Source organism: Chrysemys picta, chromosome 7, assembly GCF_011386835.1.
Source record: "Chrysemys picta bellii isolate R12L10 chromosome 7, ASM1138683v2, whole genome shotgun sequence".
NCBI lineage: Eukaryota > Metazoa > Chordata > Testudines > Emydidae > Chrysemys > Chrysemys picta.
This window is the reverse complement of record NC_088797.1, coordinates 44,594,643-44,614,838: the sequence shown is the minus strand read 5'-3', so window position 1 is coordinate 44,614,838 and position 20,196 is coordinate 44,594,643. Positions and strand designations below refer to the sequence as shown.

At 40.7% G+C, this 20,196-nt stretch overlaps 1 protein-coding gene across 1 annotated transcript in view; it reads right to left on the bottom strand.

Annotated features, from left to right (window-relative positions):
- NT5DC2 (5'-nucleotidase domain containing 2) overlaps nucleotides 1–20,196 on the bottom strand; it is a 66,011-nt gene that overhangs the window by 36,616 nt on the left and 9,199 nt on the right. The window contains exons 2-5 of the mRNA XM_005310134.5: nucleotides 14,222–14,406; nucleotides 11,760–11,834; nucleotides 9,945–10,000; nucleotides 5,556–5,649 (exon numbers count right to left, since the gene is read on the bottom strand). Coding sequence (XP_005310191.2) covers nucleotides 5,556–5,649; nucleotides 9,945–10,000; nucleotides 11,760–11,834; nucleotides 14,222–14,406 — 410 coding nt within the window. The remainder of the gene's footprint in view (nucleotides 1–5,555; nucleotides 5,650–9,944; nucleotides 10,001–11,759; nucleotides 11,835–14,221; nucleotides 14,407–20,196) is intronic.

Sequence of the window (20,196 nt, the reverse complement as noted above, 5' to 3'; positions counted from 1 at the left end):
TACTGTTGTGTTTGGAATGATAATATTAAAAGTCTGGAAGGGAATAAGAAAATAGACTTTTCTCCTAATTATGATTAAGATTTGACAAACTTGGTTGAACCACACTGCATAAACAAGCTGAAGAGGGAGAATTCCATTTTTTCTAGTTTCATAAAATAAACCTGACCCTCTCTAAAACTGATGTGCTCATCTTAGCCCAGGGCAGGGCAGTTTCCAGAAGGAACCATAAAAAGCATTATACACATTAGCCCTTTAATCCATGTAATAAATTCTTAACATGCTTAAGTGTCAGTCATCTGCCTACTAGCAAGAGTCAATAATAAAATCTACCATGGATTTCCCAACATGTGAGCAAATTTAAGTCCCGATTTCCCAGTAGGGACTGGAGTACGTTCGGTGATATTTGAGGGGCCTTTGCACGTGTCTCACACATGCACAGACCTGGAGAAGAGCTCCATGTAAGCTCAAAACCTTGTCTTTCACCAACAGAAGTTGGTCCAGTAAAAATAAATAAAATAAAAATTTAAAAAAAAATTCTCCCCCACCTTGTCTCTCTAACATGCACAGAGTATCATTGACTGGCTCCTGAACAAGCCAGATCTTCATTGCTCATCACCAAAGGAAGATTCTCCTTGTGAAAAGGGGGAAGAATTAAAATAAAATAAGTAAAACAATCTCCCTGGTCTCAAAAATGGGAACAAAAGGAAAAAAATTAATGAAAATGTTAACGTGTCTAAGAGATCACAAAGAAAGGTAGCTAGTTATATTAGAGCACAAGTACTACTGTAGCTATACTTCATACTTAAAGCAGGTGCAAGTCAAAAAAAATTGGAAGTTTGCTATTCACAAAAAGTTACATTTATGAGTACTGTGGGTACACATATTTCACATTCTAAACAGACATACACGCAACTTAAGAGCTGTGAATAATTCTCGGACACAAAGTATTTGCTTTTCCAAAGGGCTAACAGCTCAGATTAGCCTTTCCCATGATAGAGAAATCAAAGTGACCTTGGGTTGTTGACTTAGCACAACTGACTTACAGGGATATTACTAGAATGTTTTGAGGAAGCCTGCAGTTCAGCTACCAGATGATTCACCAATGCCAGAACTAACTCAGGGTCTGAAATGAGATTGGGGGTGGGATTTATGAACTTAGTTTTTCCCAAAGCTTCCATGGCACGAAGCTAGACAGTTCTTCCAAAAAGAACATTTGACTCCAGCCCAGCTCCTTTTCAGCCAACGTAGACAAAATTGAAAGGTGCCAGTGGAAGAAACTTAATATTGCCAGACCTCTGACTGTGCAAAAAACCCAAACACAGCGAATCTGATCCACAGAGAATAATTAAAAAGCAGTTTCTGGAGCCCTATGCAGTGCTGAAGGCAGATGGATTTCTCTGGCTGTCTGTGCTGCTCATACATGCACTTGAATAATAATGCAGGCTCAAGGTTAACCGATGCACATTCATTCTCTGGAAATAGTATTCAAGACAAATGGAAGTATTAAATCCAACATGCTTTTTATATTTAACATTTAAAAATGCTTTTTGAGTGAAAAAACCCTAAAGATATCTGAGCTATAATGTAGCTCATCATGGAATAGGGATTATAAATTCTAATTCTGTAATATGAGACAATATATTCATGTAATGTTTAAGAAAAGTTTTGTAAATGAGTTCCAATAGTTCATGAATTAGGGACCCAATCTTATGGGATTCCAGGGTCTTCTGTATAGATTATTTAGGTTAATCTTTCTATCTACTCAATGGAACTCAGTGCTCAGTCTAGAAGATAACATCAAAGATGCTTAGTTTTGCAGTTCTCAAACTGTGGATGTGTGTCTCCAGAGACAACATGCTTGTTAACAGCAAAAATCTTTTTAAATAAAATAAAAAATAAATAAATAAATAGGTGAGAAATAACAGACCTCAACCCAATTGTCCCTCTGCAATGTACACAGAACCTCTCTCTAAAAGTGAAAAGTTTCAAAAAGTTCAATGAATAGAAGATTGTTGGGGGCGGAATAGATCTGGACAAGGAGAAGTCTGGAGATAAATGTGAGGCAGGAGGGACAGGCAGTAGAAACAAATGTTAAACAGTTTGAGCAGCATATTCCAGAAGTCTTGAGGTCTTTGAGGGTAGCCTTCATTGATTTGAGATCTACCATAACTTTCCCTCACTAGAAGGGAAAACCTATAATGGCAGCAGGCCATAAAAGAGGCCCAGTTTGGGAATATTTTAATTAAGTTCCTCTACCTGTGGGTAAGACAGGCATGTGTGCAAAATGCAAACAGCACAACAAAGAAATGCAAGGTCTGGTTGCCCGAACGAAACATCATGAGAAGTATTCCTTCTCAGGAGGAAGCTGTGTTGAAGATGAAAGGAACATGTCTGAACATGCAGGATCTTCGGGGGTAAACTTTTTTATTTCATACTTCTTTCTTAAGGACTGCCCGTCTTCCTTCAATTCTCATGTTTGAGAAAAAAATATATAGTTGTTATTCTATGGTACTACCATTTTAGATGCAGTTGTGATCAAAAAATAAATATCTGCAATAGGCAGATCTTCTTTTTACAATTTCACCTTTAAAGTAGTACTGAGTGTCAGTGAATGTAATGAGTAATACTAAATGAGCAGTATGGTAATAATCATTAAATAACTGCATTGACTTATTTTGTTTAGGAGAATCCACCCTCAACATACAGGATTCTGAAGACGCTCTACCTTCAAGATCACCACCATTTTCTATAGTTTCAGAGTTATGTGCCAATGATAGTGTTTCAGTCACATCATGTATGTCACGTGGCCACAGTATATCACTTGTAGCAAAAAGGAAAAGAAAAAAAAAAAATCTCCATCATCCAGAAACAACCATAGGTAAGTTTGTGATGAGAACTAGCAAATTACAAAAAGAGGTAATTGATGAAAAAATTGCCCTGTTTGTTTATGCAACAAACTCTCCTTTCCATATTATTGAGAACCCATACTTCATTAACATGGTTCAGTCATTAATACCAGGATACAGTCCACCCAACAGAGCAGATGTCCCAGGCAAATTGCTGGATAAAGTGTATGAAAGAGAAATTGAGCAGTGTGCAAAAGTCTAGAGGGTAAAATTGTTAACCTGAGTCTTGATGGGTGGAGCAATTTCCACAATGATCCAGTTGTATGTGCTTGTGTGACAACAGAAGGGAGGAATGTCTTCCTTACAGAAACAATTGATACATCAGGAAATGCACACACAGCAGAATACTTACAAGAAGTACACCTCTATCCCGATATAAATGCTGTCCTCGGGAGCCCAAAATCTTACTGTGTTATAGATGAAACCGCGTTATATTGAACTTGCATTGATCCACCGGAGTGCGTAGCCTCGCCCCCCTGGAGCGCTGCTTTACCACGTTATATCTGAATTCATGTTATATTGGGTCGCGTTATATCGGGGTAGAGATGTAGCAGTAAAAGCTATAACAAACTTTGAAAAAAAAAAATCAAATGTCTAGTACGCAGCTTAGTCACAGACAATGCTGCAAATGTATCCAAGAGGAGAAGAAATTATTTAGAAGGGAGTCCCAAGCTGTTGCAGTGCTCATTTGATGCACCTCCTAGTTAAAGACTTCAGTGTTCCAGAAATAAAGGCTAATGTTGAAATTGCAAAATACTCTGTAAACCACTTTGCAACAGCTGCTCTGAAAAAAGTGGGAGGAACCAAGCTCACTCTCCCACAAGACGTGCAATGGAACTCAGTAGCCGACTGTTTTGAGCACTATCCTAATCGGATGACAGTTTGTGAACAAAATCATGACAAAATAGATGGCACTGTCACAGCCAAAGTTCTCAACATTGGGCTTAAGAGAAATGTTGAACACATGCGGAGTTCCCTGAAGCCTATTTCTGTAGCTTTGAACAAAGTGCAGGGAAATAGCTGTTTTATGCTGATGCTGTTGAAATTTGGAAGGAACTGAGTGAGATCTTAAAAAGAGAAATATGCAATGACAGAGTTAAATTACAAGCATAAAAAAAAAAAAATGGGACAAGCACTATCTCCAGTTCATTTTCTTGCAAATATTCTCAATACTCGGTACCGGGGTCAAAGCTTAACTGCTGAAGAAGAGGGAATTTGCTGGATGTCCATGTCATAGCCATCATCCCTCCATAATGCCAACTATAATAAACTTCAGAGCTAAGGGTGAACCATTCAAGAAATAGATGTTTGCTGATGTTTTAAAGAAAGTCACACCAGTGAACTGGTGGAAGTCACTTAAGCACTTGGATTCAGAGACTGCTGAAGTGATAATCTCACTTAACAGTAGCTTCTTCTGCCAGTGTAGAAAGAATATTTTCTTCCTTTGGACTAATTCATTCCAAATTGAGAAATCGTTTGGGGCCTGAAAAAGCAGGAAAGCTTGTTTTTCTTTTCCAATTATGAACAAACAGGAAAATGAAGGCAAAGACAATTGAGTTAGCTGCAGAAGCCAATATTTTGTTTCTCATGTTGACCTGGCTGACATATTTAAAAAAAAAATTGACTATTTCATTTAACTATTTTAGTTTAAAACAATTTTAACAAAAACAAGCCTGACTTTAAAAAACTTGAATGTTTAATTAAATTCAAAAAAAGTCATATGCTTGTTTTGTTAAAATATTATATGTTTGCTGTTGGAGAAAAAAAATCCAGAATACATAACATTGTTTTAGTTAAATAAAACAATTTAAATGTCTGTCTGGCGATGTTCTCCTCCGAATACAGCAGGGCAAGATAATCCTCCAAATATTAATGATTAGCCTGTTGAATTGGAGATAGTTCACCTCCCAATGACTTCATAAATCTCTGCTTCAATAACCTTTGGTAAATGAAATAACCAAACAATCATTCATTTTCTGATATAGCTGTAAAACTATTCTGAAAAGTTTTCAAAATAAATCACTTTAAAAATGTATAGCGTGCACCTTCTAAAAATGAAACCTACATCTATCTCTGAGTTGTGAAGAATATGTATTAAGGTTATAACAATCAACAAGAATGCACTTTTATGTAAAAATCCATGATTAAATCGAGTCCTCCTGACTAGTGATTTAAATCATGAACAGGCATCCCAGCATAGTTGGTACCTGGGTGGATTTGATGTAAATCAAGCTATGCCTGGGATGCCTGTTCACTAGAGAACACACACACATTGGCTCTTTGCAGATATCAACTGCTGTTAAATGGCCTGATGACTGTCATTAATGAGGCGGGCTGGAACTGAATGGGTGACCTGAATGTGAAATACACCATACTTCATCGAGAGCCATTGAGTCCTGAACCAATACCCCAACAATTTAAAAAAACACATTTCCACAGGCAGATCTCAGCTTCTATACCCCCTTGAATAAACTCTGGGGTAAATTCCCACAAAAGCAGAATGTGTTTAAACTGGCTAGTGCTGTCCTTTTCTAATCTGGAAGAAGCTATAGTCACTCTCACTTATTCCTTACACAGCAAGGTTCCCAGCTGATAGTAAAAGCCAACATATCAGTTTTAAAGAATGCACTGAAGTGCTGCCTACAATACCTTGCCATAGAAGTCACTCATCTGGTACAGTGGGATGTGCTGGGTACCACCATACAATTCAATAACCTCTTCATCAGGCACTGGCTTTAGCCCTCTACAAGACAAATCACACAAAAAATTGCATCACTAAATGTTAGCAGAGGAAACCAGAGAGGAAAGATAGGAAACCTCCTTTTATGAAGCTCTAAAGTGGACAAGAAGTGGATATTGGCATGAAGTCTGTTTTTACCACCACATGGCATTTCACTCATTCACAATTCTGAAAGAGCAGAGATAATCTTCCATAGGACATTTGTAAACAGGTACATAAGAACATAACATAAGAACGGCCATACTGGGTCAGACCAAAGCTCCATCTAGCCCAGTATCCTGTCTTCTGACTGTGGCCAATACCAGGTGCCCCAGAGGGAATGAACAGAACAGGTAATCAAGGGATCCATCCTTTCGCCCATTCCCAGCTTCCGGCAAAGAGAGGCTAGGGACATCATCCCTGTCCATCCTGGCTAATAGCCATTAATGGACCGATCCTCCATGAACTTATCTAGTTCTTTTTTGAGCCCTGTTATAGTCTTGGCCTTCACAATATCCTCTGGCAAGGAGTTCCACAGGACTGCCGCTGCACATTGAGTGGATGTTTTCAGAGAACTATCCACAATGACTCCAAGATCTCTTTCTTCAGTGCTAACAGCTAATTTAGACCTCATCATTTTATATGTATAGTTGGGATGTTTTCCAATGTGCATTACTTTGCATTTATCAACATTGAATTTCATCTGCCATTTTGTTGCCTAATCACCCAGTTTTGAGAGATTCTTTTGTAGTTCTTCACAGTCTGCCAGGGACTTACCTACTCAAGATAGTTAACAGGCTCTAGCTTGATTGAGAAGGTTCTCTATACCTTGATTTAGTCAACATGGGAAAGACATTCTGGTTCCATATATTTTTATCTCAAGGAGGACATGCACCATTGAACAGATGTGGCTGGCTTTGATCTTGCCACAGCAAGGTCAGACTAATGCGAGATGCAAGACTTCTCCATACTTTTTCTCAGAGAGACAGCACATGTATCAACCAAATATCAATGTACAATCTAGAGCTAGTCAGCATTGTATAATGAAAACTCATCCAGAGCTCCTTCAGGTAATTACTGTATTACTAACTTAACATGGCAAGAAACTGTGATGGTGTAAGAAAAAGTTTCATGTGGCTTTGTATAACTTGTGCAAATACACCTCTAACTCGATATAATGCTGTCCTCGGGAGCCAAAAAAAAAATCTTACCGCATTATAGGTGAAACCACGTTATATCGCATTTGCTTTGATCCACCGGAGTGCGCCGCCCCCCCCCCCCCCCCCCGGAGCACTGCTTTACCGCGTTATATCCGAATTCGTGTTACATCAGGTCAATTTATATCGGGATAGAGGTGTATTTTTAACACAGAGGCTAAAATATATTTTACTGGTTAGTTTAGCTTTCATAACCAAGGATGTGGTCTCTGTAAAAGACTATTCAACCTGGGTAAACCCTACCTAATATGTGCCCCTAACATTCAACTATGCTTTCAGGATTTAAAAAGCTACGTAAAATTAGTCTGCGGATGTGGAGATGATGCACACATTTATACAGTTTTTTGTAATTACTTGTTTTGCAAACTATTTACTCATCAAGCCAATGATGACCCTTTCTTCTGACTCAACAGATCAGAACGTTCTCTTTGAAGAGAGGTTTTTTTTTTTTAAAGTTACCCTATTTGTTAAAAGAAAATTTAAATATTTACACAAAGTCAGTTTCTATAAACAGCTTTAAAAAAATTATTTGAAATAACCCTCTTATACAGGTTCAGTGAAGGATGTTGCAATGCCTGGGAACCATAAACAGGGTAGTGTTGAAAGAAAGAAATTCTCTTTGATTTTGGAACTCTGCCTCTGGTAATCTTGGGGTTTTAATGTAATCAGAGCTTAACTGCGAAAAGGCACTGTTCCACAAGTAAAACACAGTCAGCTTCCATAGTCAAAAAGCTCAGGAAACAAAACACACCCCATTTTATGAGTACTACTTTTAATACAGAAACCTGAGGGAAAAAAAAAAAAAAAAAAAGGAACAGCTCATTTCTTAGGGCCAGAGCAGGATGGTTCCCTACTGCAGAGTCTCTCATGCTTTGTCCGGTCTGCTTCAAATATATACGATATTGGTACTTGGGAGAGGGTAACAGAACAACCAGAATGATTGATGGTGTTTTAAAGAGGCTTTTCTTGCTTTTGCTATAACATCATTAGGAGCCAAATTCCATGTCCATACTCCTACAAACTGTTTTTGAGAACTGTCCAGGGAGCCTGAGACTTTGAATGGACACTCTTAGGTCTCTATTGTAAATCTAAAACAAACTCATTGCAATCAGTAGAAATTTACCCAAATTAGGACCTCAAAAGTTGGCCCTCACTGATTTAGTTCCCTGAATTAATAAAAAAAAATTCCCCTTCACTGTCTATTCCTGCTTGGCAAAGCTGAATCAGATAAACATATTCAATGACTTTAGACCAGCCTTCACTGCAGAAGGCAGCTCCAATATTAGTGGATTTGTATGCACACACTGAGTAGAGAACAAAGTCCCCTGTACAGCACTGCTGTAATGAGCTACATGTTCTTAAAAGGGATATAGTACCACTGATCCACCCTTCTGCAATCTTAGAGAGGGGCTGTGATATGGGGAAAGGAATGCAAGAGCTGACTGAAACCTCCTGCCAACTGCAACACTGGCTGCTGAAATGCAAAGAGGAATTCATGAGGTAGGAGACTGATCTCGGGGATGGGAGGGTTAAAAAGTTATGCCATCTCACTGTGCATGTACATGTCCCACCCGAACATCAGACCAATAGCTCATGACAGAATTCTCTAGCCACCTTCTCCCACGTAGAACATTGTGCTTTGGCTGCATCTTCTGGCCCTGTCCCAGTCCAAAGAAACTGGGGGAGAGGGAGCAGGGCAGCAACAGTGCCTCAAAAAAAAAAAAAAAAAAAAATTAAAGGTGGAATGCCACCACAGCCTGTGACAGAGGAAGCCAATATTGACACACATTTGTTACTTTGTTTAGATCCCTGTAACTCCTAGGGCCAGGGCCAGAGTTCCACACATGACATTAATTCTGTCCTTCCCAGTCTAATGATGTATATTGCTAACAGTAATGCACAACTGTTATTGAAGGTGCTGACAGCAGTGGGGAAAGTCTGCAGACTATTTACTATTTTGGGTACCTGTTTCCTATTTGGGGGAGTTGAGGGAGGAGGGAGAAGAGAGACAGAGTGGACAATCAATATTGAAGCTTCACCTTGCTCCCTCAGTGTAAATGAATTGTTTGCTTAACATTGGCAAATATTTGATGTGCTTCATTTTGGGAGTCACTGGCCCAAAGTAGAGTTTAGAAGTATGGTGGGGACGTTAGCCATTAGTTGCCTTCATTTGGAAAAAAATATTTAACTATTCCAGCCACCAAAAAAGTAGCAAAATATTTTGCTGTGTGTTCTCTGAAGGGCTTCAGAGTTTTTGCTTTGGAGCATTCGTTTGTTATATTGCTTTGCATCGGTCTCCTTGCTTCTAAAAGGAGAGTCTTCAAGTCCAATCCTGCAAGGTGCTGAGCAGGTTCAAGTCTCCCAGGGAAGTCAGTGGGACTTGTTGGTGCTTACACAACCAGACAAGATTAGGACTTGAAAAGCTTTTATATCAACTGTGTCACTCCAACTGCAAGGACGCAGCATGTAGTGAACGCAAGAGCAGGCAAAGTAACCAGTGTGCTACATACCAATGCTCTATTCAAGGACTTCTGGCCCACTTGTTTAAGAAAGGCACTCCCTATTATTTTTCTGGGCACTTTACTCAACTTTTTCCACTCAAGAAAAATGCCTCAGTTCAATGGAGTTAAATTCCATATCCTTATTTTCACCTCCAAACAGCTTTCTTTCCAGCATTGGTGAGCATACTCCTGTCAGGACAGGCTTTTTTCATGTATGGACAGCTCTACAAGAGTGAGGCTTTCCCTAGTCCAAGGACTTAGTCAGAAAAGTTGCCCTAAGTAGACTGCACTGCAACCTGCAGACTTAGTGGGTTAAGTGATCAGATGCATCATTGTCCATAAAAAAAATAATAATTAAATTTTCACTCCCACACTTGGCTCCATATGCTTGAAAAAAACTGCAACCACCTGTAACTGCATGTCAGGCAACAGCTTTGAATCATTACTTAGCAAGTGGAGACAGGATAAGCTATAGAATGCTTTCCCCATAAAAAAAAAAAAAAAAAAAAAAGGTCAAAAACTTTACAGACGTGAGACTTTGCACTCCATCTTCAGCGTGAACCCTTGGGGCATTTAGTAAATGCATTCATATTTGACACACCTATATGCAGTTCCCAACTGGACATAATGGAAAGCATCAATCTTCATCAGAAGACTCTGTGAAGAGAGAAAGATGAACAGTCTTCATTGGTAGCATTTGGTATAAATTTAGTCAGGAAAAACAGATTAAGTTTACTGGTGTCCCAAAGAAATAAAAAAAGGAGAAAAATGAATTCTAGTTAAAACTAACCTAATCTGAATGTATTTTTAAGTTGTGCTTAAATCACTTCTCTCCACTGCAACATTTTAGAAGCATCTAAAATGCCAAATTGCCATGAACTGAAGCATTACATAATATTGCATTCCAATTCAGGACCTATTACAAACTTTCAGAGGGCTGCAGGTGGAAGAGGAATGGAATATAGCAGTTCTTTAACATTAAAACAATCCTTTGTATACACATAGCAAGGGAGGGGCTTATGTGTAAGGAGATCTATAGCAAGTCACATCTTACTTAAGATTTGGCACAAAAACTTGAGTTATTAGTTCTGCTTATTTTCTTTTTATTCCATGCTCAAGTTCCCATTCTTGTACTCAAATGGGAACATTAGACCTTCCCTCTTTTTGTATTGATCTTCTTTAATCACAAGGTATCCCTTCTTTTTCATTCCCCCAGGCATTATACAATACCCATAATGGAATTTAACCAAGTATGGCCTCTGAGACTAACCCAGTACCACTCTGAGAATCGGAGATAAGAGTGTGATATCAGAACAATTTGTCCCTTCACCACTATGAGTGCAGGCTACATTGTTCCCTAATGTTCCTAAACTAAAAGGCACTCCCATATCTAGCATATCACCCTACTATTGCCAAGCCTCCATTCCCACCTTCTGAACAGGAATAAGCAGTTATGCTGAACCAAAGCAAATAGGCAGTACACTCCTTTTGCACAGGGCTTGATTTTCAGGTGGTTTGAAATGAGAAATGAGGCAGCCCACACTACCCACCCACTGAAAGGAAGAGTTTACTTGGCGTCTGAGTGATGTGTGCTCTTATTTCAGAAATCTGTGCTTGGATAGTAGCAAGCAGAACACAAAGTTATTGGACAATCTCTCCTGCTGCAAAGTCAGAAACCTACATTCAGGACAGACTGTTGCCATAATGTCAGTTTCAGCATTACAGCTTAGCTTGGGCAGAAAAGAATACAGTCTGGGAAATCTAAAATGCCTTCATTCCTCTTTAAAAGGGTGCATTCTCTAGTTACACTGAATTGATTGAATACACTTAATTGGTTCAGAAAACCAGACTATCAAAATAAGACTAGCTTGTACCAGTAATTGTCTGTCTCCCTACTGAATATAAGCTGTTTAACTGCAGCAAGGTGATGCCATATTTTTCAGAACTATACTTGTACGTGATTGTCTAAAGTTACTGAAAAAGGAGGATTAAAACAAAAGCTTGCACTTTGTTCGTGTGCTCCTAAGCCTCCAGAAGGAATGTCTGAGAAGCTACAAAGCTTAATGAATTGTTCTGGCCCTCTATTTCCAATACTGGAAGTAGTGAAAGGGAAAAAACCTCTTCAGTGAGTAAAGGCTGTAGCTACATAGCTGTCAATGATTTAAAAGGTATTAAAATACTGAGAGAGAAAAGACGTCCTGTAGCCAGCCTTTTAGATTAGTTCCATTTGTCCCAAGGAGCTTACAATCTAAGAGAACCTATGCAGGGACGTATACAACAATCCCCAGTGCATAGTCTCCTGAAAGCTGTTCCATCAGTTGTCATTACAGGAAAGAGATGGGACTGAGTTATGTGACAGGCAGATTAATACCGTGCAAGGGAAAGCAAATATGACATTTAAATTTGTGTAATTCACCTTTTGCACATCGTAGTGAAGCCCTCTGATAGCAAATCCTGGAAGGTAATCATATTTCTTGAGTCCTTCTGGATACTGGAAAATATTTCATGAGAAAGCAGTTAGTTCAGTGAAGCTGTGCCAGGTATTTTAAAAAGTTTTCCAGTTGAAAAGAGAATGAAAAATTTGGCATACTCAATCAGCCCCCTACCTCATCAAATCCCAGTACCCTCCATCCAACAGTGGCCTAAGTGAACCAAAAGATGCCAAAAAACGATAATGCAACTACCAAGATTTGGGATTCTACAAACTGGAATGTTTGCTTGGGCAATTGATCCCTGACTCCTACACCAAACAGCTAGTGCCCTAAAACGGGTAACTGTATCTTGAGACGGGCTTGAAATCCACTTACCAAACTCATCATATAAGGGAGGTTTTTCCCAAAGTGCATGAGAAAAAGCTATATTAAGCCACCAATTTCTGAATGATTTAAACTTTTGGAGTTTTATTTCATTTTAATAAAAAAAGAAGCTATTTCTAAATCTTTGTGCTCATTATGATTAACTTCAAAATTTGAAACACCTCAGGGCTCTCTTCCCAGGTGTGCAGATAGACAATTGCATTGTATTTGCTGTTGCTCAGTGCTCTGTGAAGCAGCCACCAAGCAAAATTAACATCGCTGAAGTCTTTTCTGAGCAGCAATGAAATGAAAGAAGCTTGTCAGTTTCATGCTCCTGCAGTTTTGGAAAAAAAGCTTAAACCTTCCCCCAACCCCACCCTCCCAAAAAAACGAGCATAGGTAGACACTGGAGCTACTCCCTGGGGGACGACACTCCCCCCCCCCACCTAAACATGAAAAATTATTAAAAAGGGGGGGATGGGGTAGGGGGCTTGAAAGAGGTTGATGAATCAGAGCTTTCTACTGCCCACGCTTTCTCACTTAATCACAGATAGGAAGCTGGCAAATGGGTAGAGTACTACTAGAGGGAGTGGAGTTTCAAGTTTCAGATACTTTCTAGCTAGAACTCATGCTAGACAATGAGATAGATATCCTAATACCCTCCACCCTTCCCAGCATCTGGGACTCTTCACCAGAGTGTTCCCCCTGGACCTTGCAAATACAGATTCTCTCCCCACCTGGTCTTTCACAGCTACCTCTGGCTAGTAGGTGTCTGCTATGTTTTCCAAGCCCTAGTAATGATAGATATTATTAGTCAATATCATACATTCCCCATTTTAAAATTCCTGGCATCTGTCATCCTACACCCACAAATTCTACACAGACTGCCTTTTTGTATTGTCAGTGATTTATTTATAAGCCATATTCATCATGTCAGACGCCACATGTCTGTTAACCTGCGGTGAGCAGACTATTCATTCTGAAGGTTGTAAGTGTCCTATGCTGTATGCATTAGTCAGGTTCCCTAAAGAATCATACTAAATACTTATCCCGTACCCATCACTACGATCTCAGAGATCCTAATATGGCAGAAGATATAGGCTGGAATTCTTTAAAAAGAGAACCACGGAGTGAAGATGCCTAACTCCTCAGGCTCTTTTGAAAATCCTGGCATAAATATACTGGTTCTTTTGATAATTTTTTTTTTCCATTTTCTGGAAGAATCCTCCATCCCAATTTTAAATGAATTGTTACAGGCTGTCCTATGTCCCACCACTTAGTTTTGCTCCATTGTGAAAGAACGGGTGAGGCACAGAGGGGGTGGAGAGAAAGAGAAAATGAATGGACCTGAAGCCCTAAAATGACCGGGGGAAATGCCATTGCAAAACCATTGTGTGACATGGTTAGGACACTAGGGAAAATATTGCAGTTTCAGCCACACACCTATAGAAATTTGCATATATTGAAGTACCCAGCTTTGTATTTCTTTTCTTAAACACAAAAGGCGCTGCTAACTTGTCAAATAAAACAAGACAAGAGAACATACACTGTATCATCGTATCATTGGATGTGCCTATTTAAGAACTTAGTCTAGAAAACGTATTAAGTCCCATATAACTATTACCTGGCTGATATTCTTAACTATAAAAATAAAGTCATCTGTTTCTAGGACTACAGGGACCATCATTAGCCCAGGATTGGTTGTTGTCCATCTTCTGATTTGGGGTTAGGAGGATGTATGTATAAAACAAAGAACAAAGAACACAAATAACATTGCTACCATATTTATATATATAAAAAATATGGTGGCAATGTTTTTTGTGTTTTGTTTTTTTAAGAAGTGGCAACTCTTTGAAGATGATCAGACATTTGCAATGTTACAGTAAGTCCCAAGGGAAATGGATTATCAGACAGAGTGCCAGGTTCATGAAATATATAATTACATAGCTATCACTACCATAGATAATGTATACATACACAGAGGTAATAAGCAAATTTTCCAGAGAATGCTCTACTAAAAGATTTTGGGGAAAAGAAAGCAGCAAGATTAATGAAAGAAACCATCCTATTATCAGAAGTTTACCTTGTACTGTTCAATTAGTATGTCTCTGGCAGTGTTGAATATCATAGAATGTAATAAATTAGAGTACTGTGCTAATGTATAATCATAATCAAAGCCATAGATCTCAACATCTCTCAAGCTGATCTCATTATTTGCGTAGATGGCTGCAGGGTTAAGGAGATTGCAGACTCCCGGTGGAAGAAGATCTGGAGAGGGAGGGGGGGGAAAAAAGTCAAATTAAATTTTATTTATTTTTAATCTGGAAGCAAATACTTTGTAAAACAGTGTTCATTTTTCCGCTCCAAGGAAAGGGATTTGTAATCCTACTGTCAAAGTCTAATATAAAAACTACTAAAATATTTCTTCCCATGAAAAGGCATTATAAAGTTTCCAGCCAGGCCTAGTGAACACCGCAATTGTTTAATCTTGCTGTATTAACATTTAGTGACAAGATGTAAAACAATGTTACTGATTTTCTGACCTTCGTAACATTAAATAAAACAGATTTGGGGATTTAAAAATGCCAAATTTCTGGATCACAGCAGCTACCCATCTGTAGCACCAGCTGGACATGCTGTGTGATAGGTAACTTTGGTATGTAACTTCAGAAAATATATTTTTGTTCATATTTTGACATCAAAACAATCTAGACATCAGTTGTAAGAAGTCCAGAATTATTAAACCAAAGATCTAGAAGATTCTGTTCATCATACACTTGCCGTGGAACTAGAAAGACTTTGCAAAAGAGTTATTCAGATTGTGTGTGGTTGGTTATTTTGTTTTCTCTACTCTTACTTCACTCTCTGCTCCCCATACACACTGAGAAAGATAAGCAGTTTAAAAACACACAGAGACTAAGCTCCTAGAGTGCAATGCTGATAAAGATTGTTTATCAGAGCGAAGCAGAGCACCTACTGCCAAAACAGATCTCCCAGACTTTACAAATTTTCTGTGACTTTATAGCAAGGTACATTTTAAGTCAATCATGAGTGCAGTGTTTAGCTCAGTTGTATAATGACACAAAAAAGTTTTTAAACAGCCTAGTCATTCTGAGCTCTTATGTATCCTCTCCCCCAACTGGCTACCGTGACACCACACTGAAGCAGGGCAGACACCATCTCAAGCTTGCCATTGTCCACAAACTGTCTCTACAAGATGACCAACCGCAATAAGTGCTACTTCTTTCCTTACATAAGGCTCTGTAACTTTGCGCACATGGAGGAGAGGGGGGCGGGGAGAAGAGAAAGGGGACACAGCATAGCATATTACTCACCCCCACCCCCATATTTTATATTTAGGTGCTCTCTTCCCTTAGATACGAGTCTGTTACGGATTCCGTTCCTGAGCACTCCTATCTGCCTCCCATTCGGTTGTGCGCACACCAAACCGCAACAATGTTTGGCTATTCCAAAACCAACTCTGATTCTCAATTTAGAGCAAATCAAACTCTATTGTACATTAGATAGTGGAACTGGCTGGTTCCAATTAAGACAATCTGTTACCATTACAGAAAAGGTGAGGCTCACTGCTGTATTATCCTATGTGAAACCCACAAGTGCACCTATTGTTGACTCAGTAACAGACAAGTGATCACAGTAGCAGAATATTTAGACAAAGCAACACTTGAGCTATTTTTAACATAGGAAGGGGAAACCAACATTATGAAAATGTACCTCACCTCTGGTCAGAACCCCTCTCCCCGATTAGTCTGAATTTTTCTATATTGCAAGAACTGCAGCAGAACTGTTATAATGGAAAGCAAACCTCTGAAGCTGAGTGGATGGCTTGGTGGCTACAGAGCAAAAACAAGAGCTCTCTTCCTGCTTCTAAGCTGGAGACAGAGTTTCTGGAAGAGGCTGAAGAGTGTGTATGCATTTGTGGACATAAAGTCCTTTACTATCTTTAAAAAAAAAAAAAAAAAAATAACAGCAATGTAAACAACATTTCAGAGGATTGTTTATGAGGTGACAAATATTTATGTTTAGAGAAAGGCTCAACAAGCCCTTTCTTTCTTTCCCACCCTGAGAACAACTAGGGTGACCAGACAGCAAATGTGAAAAATTGGGATGGGGATGGGCGGTAATAGGTGCCTATAAGAAAAAGACACAAAAATAGGGACTGTCCCTATAAAAATCGGGACATCTGGTCACCCTAAAAACAACTCATGGAAGTGCATGAACGTGTGATATGCAGACTTTTTCATGGCTGGAGGACATACGTTTTTGGAAGGGGGGCGGGGGGGGGGGAGGAGAAAATAAATAAATAAATAAAAAGGCTAAAGGACCCACCCAGCTCTCACCACAACAGGATCCAAACCTGCAGAGGGGTGAGCACCTTCATCTCCTGTTGAAGTTAGGGTAAAACAAACCACGATGCAAGCTTGCACCACACATCCTGTGACACTTTGGGATTCAGCCCAGACTAGTGAGATGTTGGGTCACCACCTGCCCTGCAACTTTGGGTGCCTTAAATGCTATTCTGCTATGGCTCTCAGCCCAGACATCACCACAGCCAGCAGACAAGCACACAGGTCATACCCTGATTTCCACCAACCAGGTACTGTTCGCTGAACGATCCCAACACCCTCCCAGTCCCGAATTCCTGCAAAACATTCTGCCCTGTGACACTCTGCTGGGTTTCCCAGCATTGTGAGTTGCTGTGTTACCCTTCTCAGCCTCAGCAAGTGAAAGTTTCACTACTGCTACGCTCTGTGACAACTCCTTGAAACACCAGCTTGTCAAACCATCAAATTAGGGCAGAGGTGGCAAACCATGGCCTGTGGGACCGTCCTGCCAGCCCTTGAGCTCCCGGCCCCTCCCCCGCAGCCACGCGGGTAGCACTCTGGGCAGCAGGATTGCGTGCTCCTGCCGAGCAGCATGACAGCGTGTCTGGCTCTAGCCGGGCGGCACGCCTGCCAGACATTCTGCTCTGAGCAGCATGGTAAGGGGGCCTGGACCAGGGGGCAGTTAGGGGACAGGGGGTGGTTGGATGGGGTGGAGGTTCTGGGGGGCAGTCAGGGGACGGGGGGGTTGGATAAGTGTGGGAGTCCGGGGGGGGCGGCCTGTCAGGGGGCAGGGGTGTGGATAGGGGTCAGTGGGGTCCCGGGGAGCCTGTCAAGGGGTAAGGGTGTGGGGTCCCGGGGCAGTTAGGGGACAAGGAGCAGGGGAGGTTGGATGGGTCGGGGATTCTGAGGGGGGCAGTCAGTGGGAGGGGTCGGATAGGGGGTAGAGGCCAGGCTGTTTGCGGAGGCACAGCCTTCCTTACCCAGCCCTCCATGCAGTTTTGCAACCCCAATGTGGCCCTTGGGCCAAAAAGTTTGCCCACCCCTGAACTATGGAGTGGGAGAGACAGTCTCTTAGCTATAAAGACACAGGGGCCGAATCTCAAAGGATAAGCAATTGAATCAAACTGACTGTATACAGTATTACTGTATTATAAAAGTGTATCAAGTAACAGGCTTTCATAAAAGACTACCTGACACTGTGGTGATTAATATCATTGTGAAATGTATGCATCAACACAATATGAGGAATTATGGATACTCACAAATAAGATTTAAAGTCTGTGACTAAATACAGTGAGAAACAGGTTCTCTCCCAGACAGGAGGGAAGGTAGCTGTCTACCTGTCTCCAATGTAAATTAAGCATTACAGAATCAAAACAATCAAGCCCCATTTACATACAAATCAGCAAGGAGATGGGAAGCCAAGAGGAAGAGAAGAACAGCAGGAAATCTGCCTGCCTCTTGAGCCAAAGTCAATTAGCTTGGTCTGGGCTTACATTTCAAAGAACATATTTCAAAAGTTACTGAACTATAAAAACAAAGGGAGAGAACCCCATAGTTGTCCATCACTTGGGGGAATCAAGGGGCCAGAGCTCTTGAAATCACAGGAACACTGGATCCTTCAACCAAGTGGGCTGAAGTCTCTGGAAACTGAATATAGGTGAGAAGCCTTCTCAGGCAAAGACTGCACCTTGCTGAAGTTAAATTTTAGTTTTAGGCACTAGAAAATTAGGTCAGTGAAAAATCCACACCCAAGTGGCATTGTTAAATCAACCCAAGTGCCCATATAGACAGCGCTAGGTTGACGGAAGAGTTCTTCCATCGATCTAGTTACTGCTTGTTGGAGAGGTAGATTATGTAGTCCGAAGGAGAACGTCTCCCTTCAGCTTAGGTAACGTCTACATGGAAGTGCTACTATGGTGCAACTGTGACACTGTAGCATTTTAAGTGCAGACACATCCTTAGAAGCATATTTTTACTGTTAGTTTGTAACCATTTCTCTCTTTACTCCTTTTGATATCAGTTAAACCTGACTTTGTTCAATAAACTTGCTTTACTTTCACTAGAAACCAATTCAGTGCTGCGATCGAAACAAGAGTGTTTATCAAACCCCAGTTAAATTACTGAGCTGCAGTGTACTGTCTCTTTAAAGGAGCAACAAACAACTTCTGAGTGTTCCAGGCGAGGGTGGGACATGGCAGGGAGAAGTCTCTGGGGAACTCAGGAGTTGGGGTTCACTAATGGTTATCTGCGAGGCAAGATCTGGGCTGGCAGAGTCCTGAAGAGTTTGCTGGCAAGGGCAGACAAGCTGGTGTGTCAGGGAGCTGTCACAGAGCTTGGCAGTAGCAACATTCCCTTCTCAGCCTCAGCAAGTGAGAAACACAGTAATTCACAATTATGGGCAGAGGCAGTGCTAGCCCACTGGAGACCTAAACAGGAATATTTTTGGGTGTCTTTCCCCCCCATACACACACACAAAAGAGAATGGAGGTCCCCCTTGAGCTGCTTGGGGCCCTAAGCAATTGCTTAGCCTGCTTATGCCTAGCACCAGCACTGGCTCTGGAAACCTCAGCAGTGTGTCACAGGGTAGATGGTTTTGGGGAAATTTGGGATTGGGTGGCTGTTGGGGTCACTTGCAAAAAAAAATAATACCGGGGCAGTAGAAGTCAGGGTGTAACCTGCATGCTTGTCTGCTGGCTGTTGGTATCAGAGCTGAGAGCCACAGCAGAATAGCATTTAAGGTACCAAGAGCTACAAGGCAAGCAGTGACACAACCCCTTGCTGGTCTGGTCTGAATCCCAAAGCATCATGCATCCCTACATCCCCTTTACTGTAACACCATATGTAGACTGACTTCTAGCTCTGCAACTACATAGTGTTTTGCTAATTATATCCAGACACATGGGATGGTGTGGGGAAAATATGCAATGCTAATGCTTGAGCCATGACTCCTGTGAGGAGGGGGCAGAGTGTGTGTGGGGACGGGGACTCCCTAGCTATCCATCCGACAACTGTCGCCAAGTTAAAAATAAAACTGTTGGTCTTTTTTGAGGTTCGTTAGGCATAGGGAGCAAGTTTTATTTGTGTGTATAACTGGAGTTGGCCAATTTACCAGGCATCAAGTGTTTCTTTGAAACCAATCAATTTCATGTTTCTCTCCCATCAAGCCTACATTGCCACGTGGCCCCTCTGGTGCTCTCCCTTCCCTATGCCGGGCCACTAACTTTATTCCACTCCAAAACCTTAGATGTTCATCCATATCATTGGCACTCACATAATACATGTCCACCCACCTTATTTAAAACCTTAAGGGAACCAGTGCTGTAACAGGAAAACTTTTCCATTTTCACCTTATTTGCTGCAACCACGTTGTGCTCCGCACACTCCCTTCTTGGATCTCTCCCCAAAATTACATCTCAGTGCAATTTAACCACTCACGTAATCATACTAGGATTCTTCCCCTTTCCTGAAATACTCCTCTCTCTCTTCAACTCCATCTTTAGTTAGAGCAATGAACAGTTGCAACATCTTCACTTTGGCTCTGGATAAAAAGAGCTTTTCCTCTACAATGTACATGGCTCTCCCCAGATGCTAACCTGAGATGCTCATTGAAGGAAGGCTGTGTACTGCACAGACACATATTAGATTAGTGCCAGGCCTGTCATACATATCAGCTTCATTATAAATCATTTTGTCTTCGACAAGGAATCAG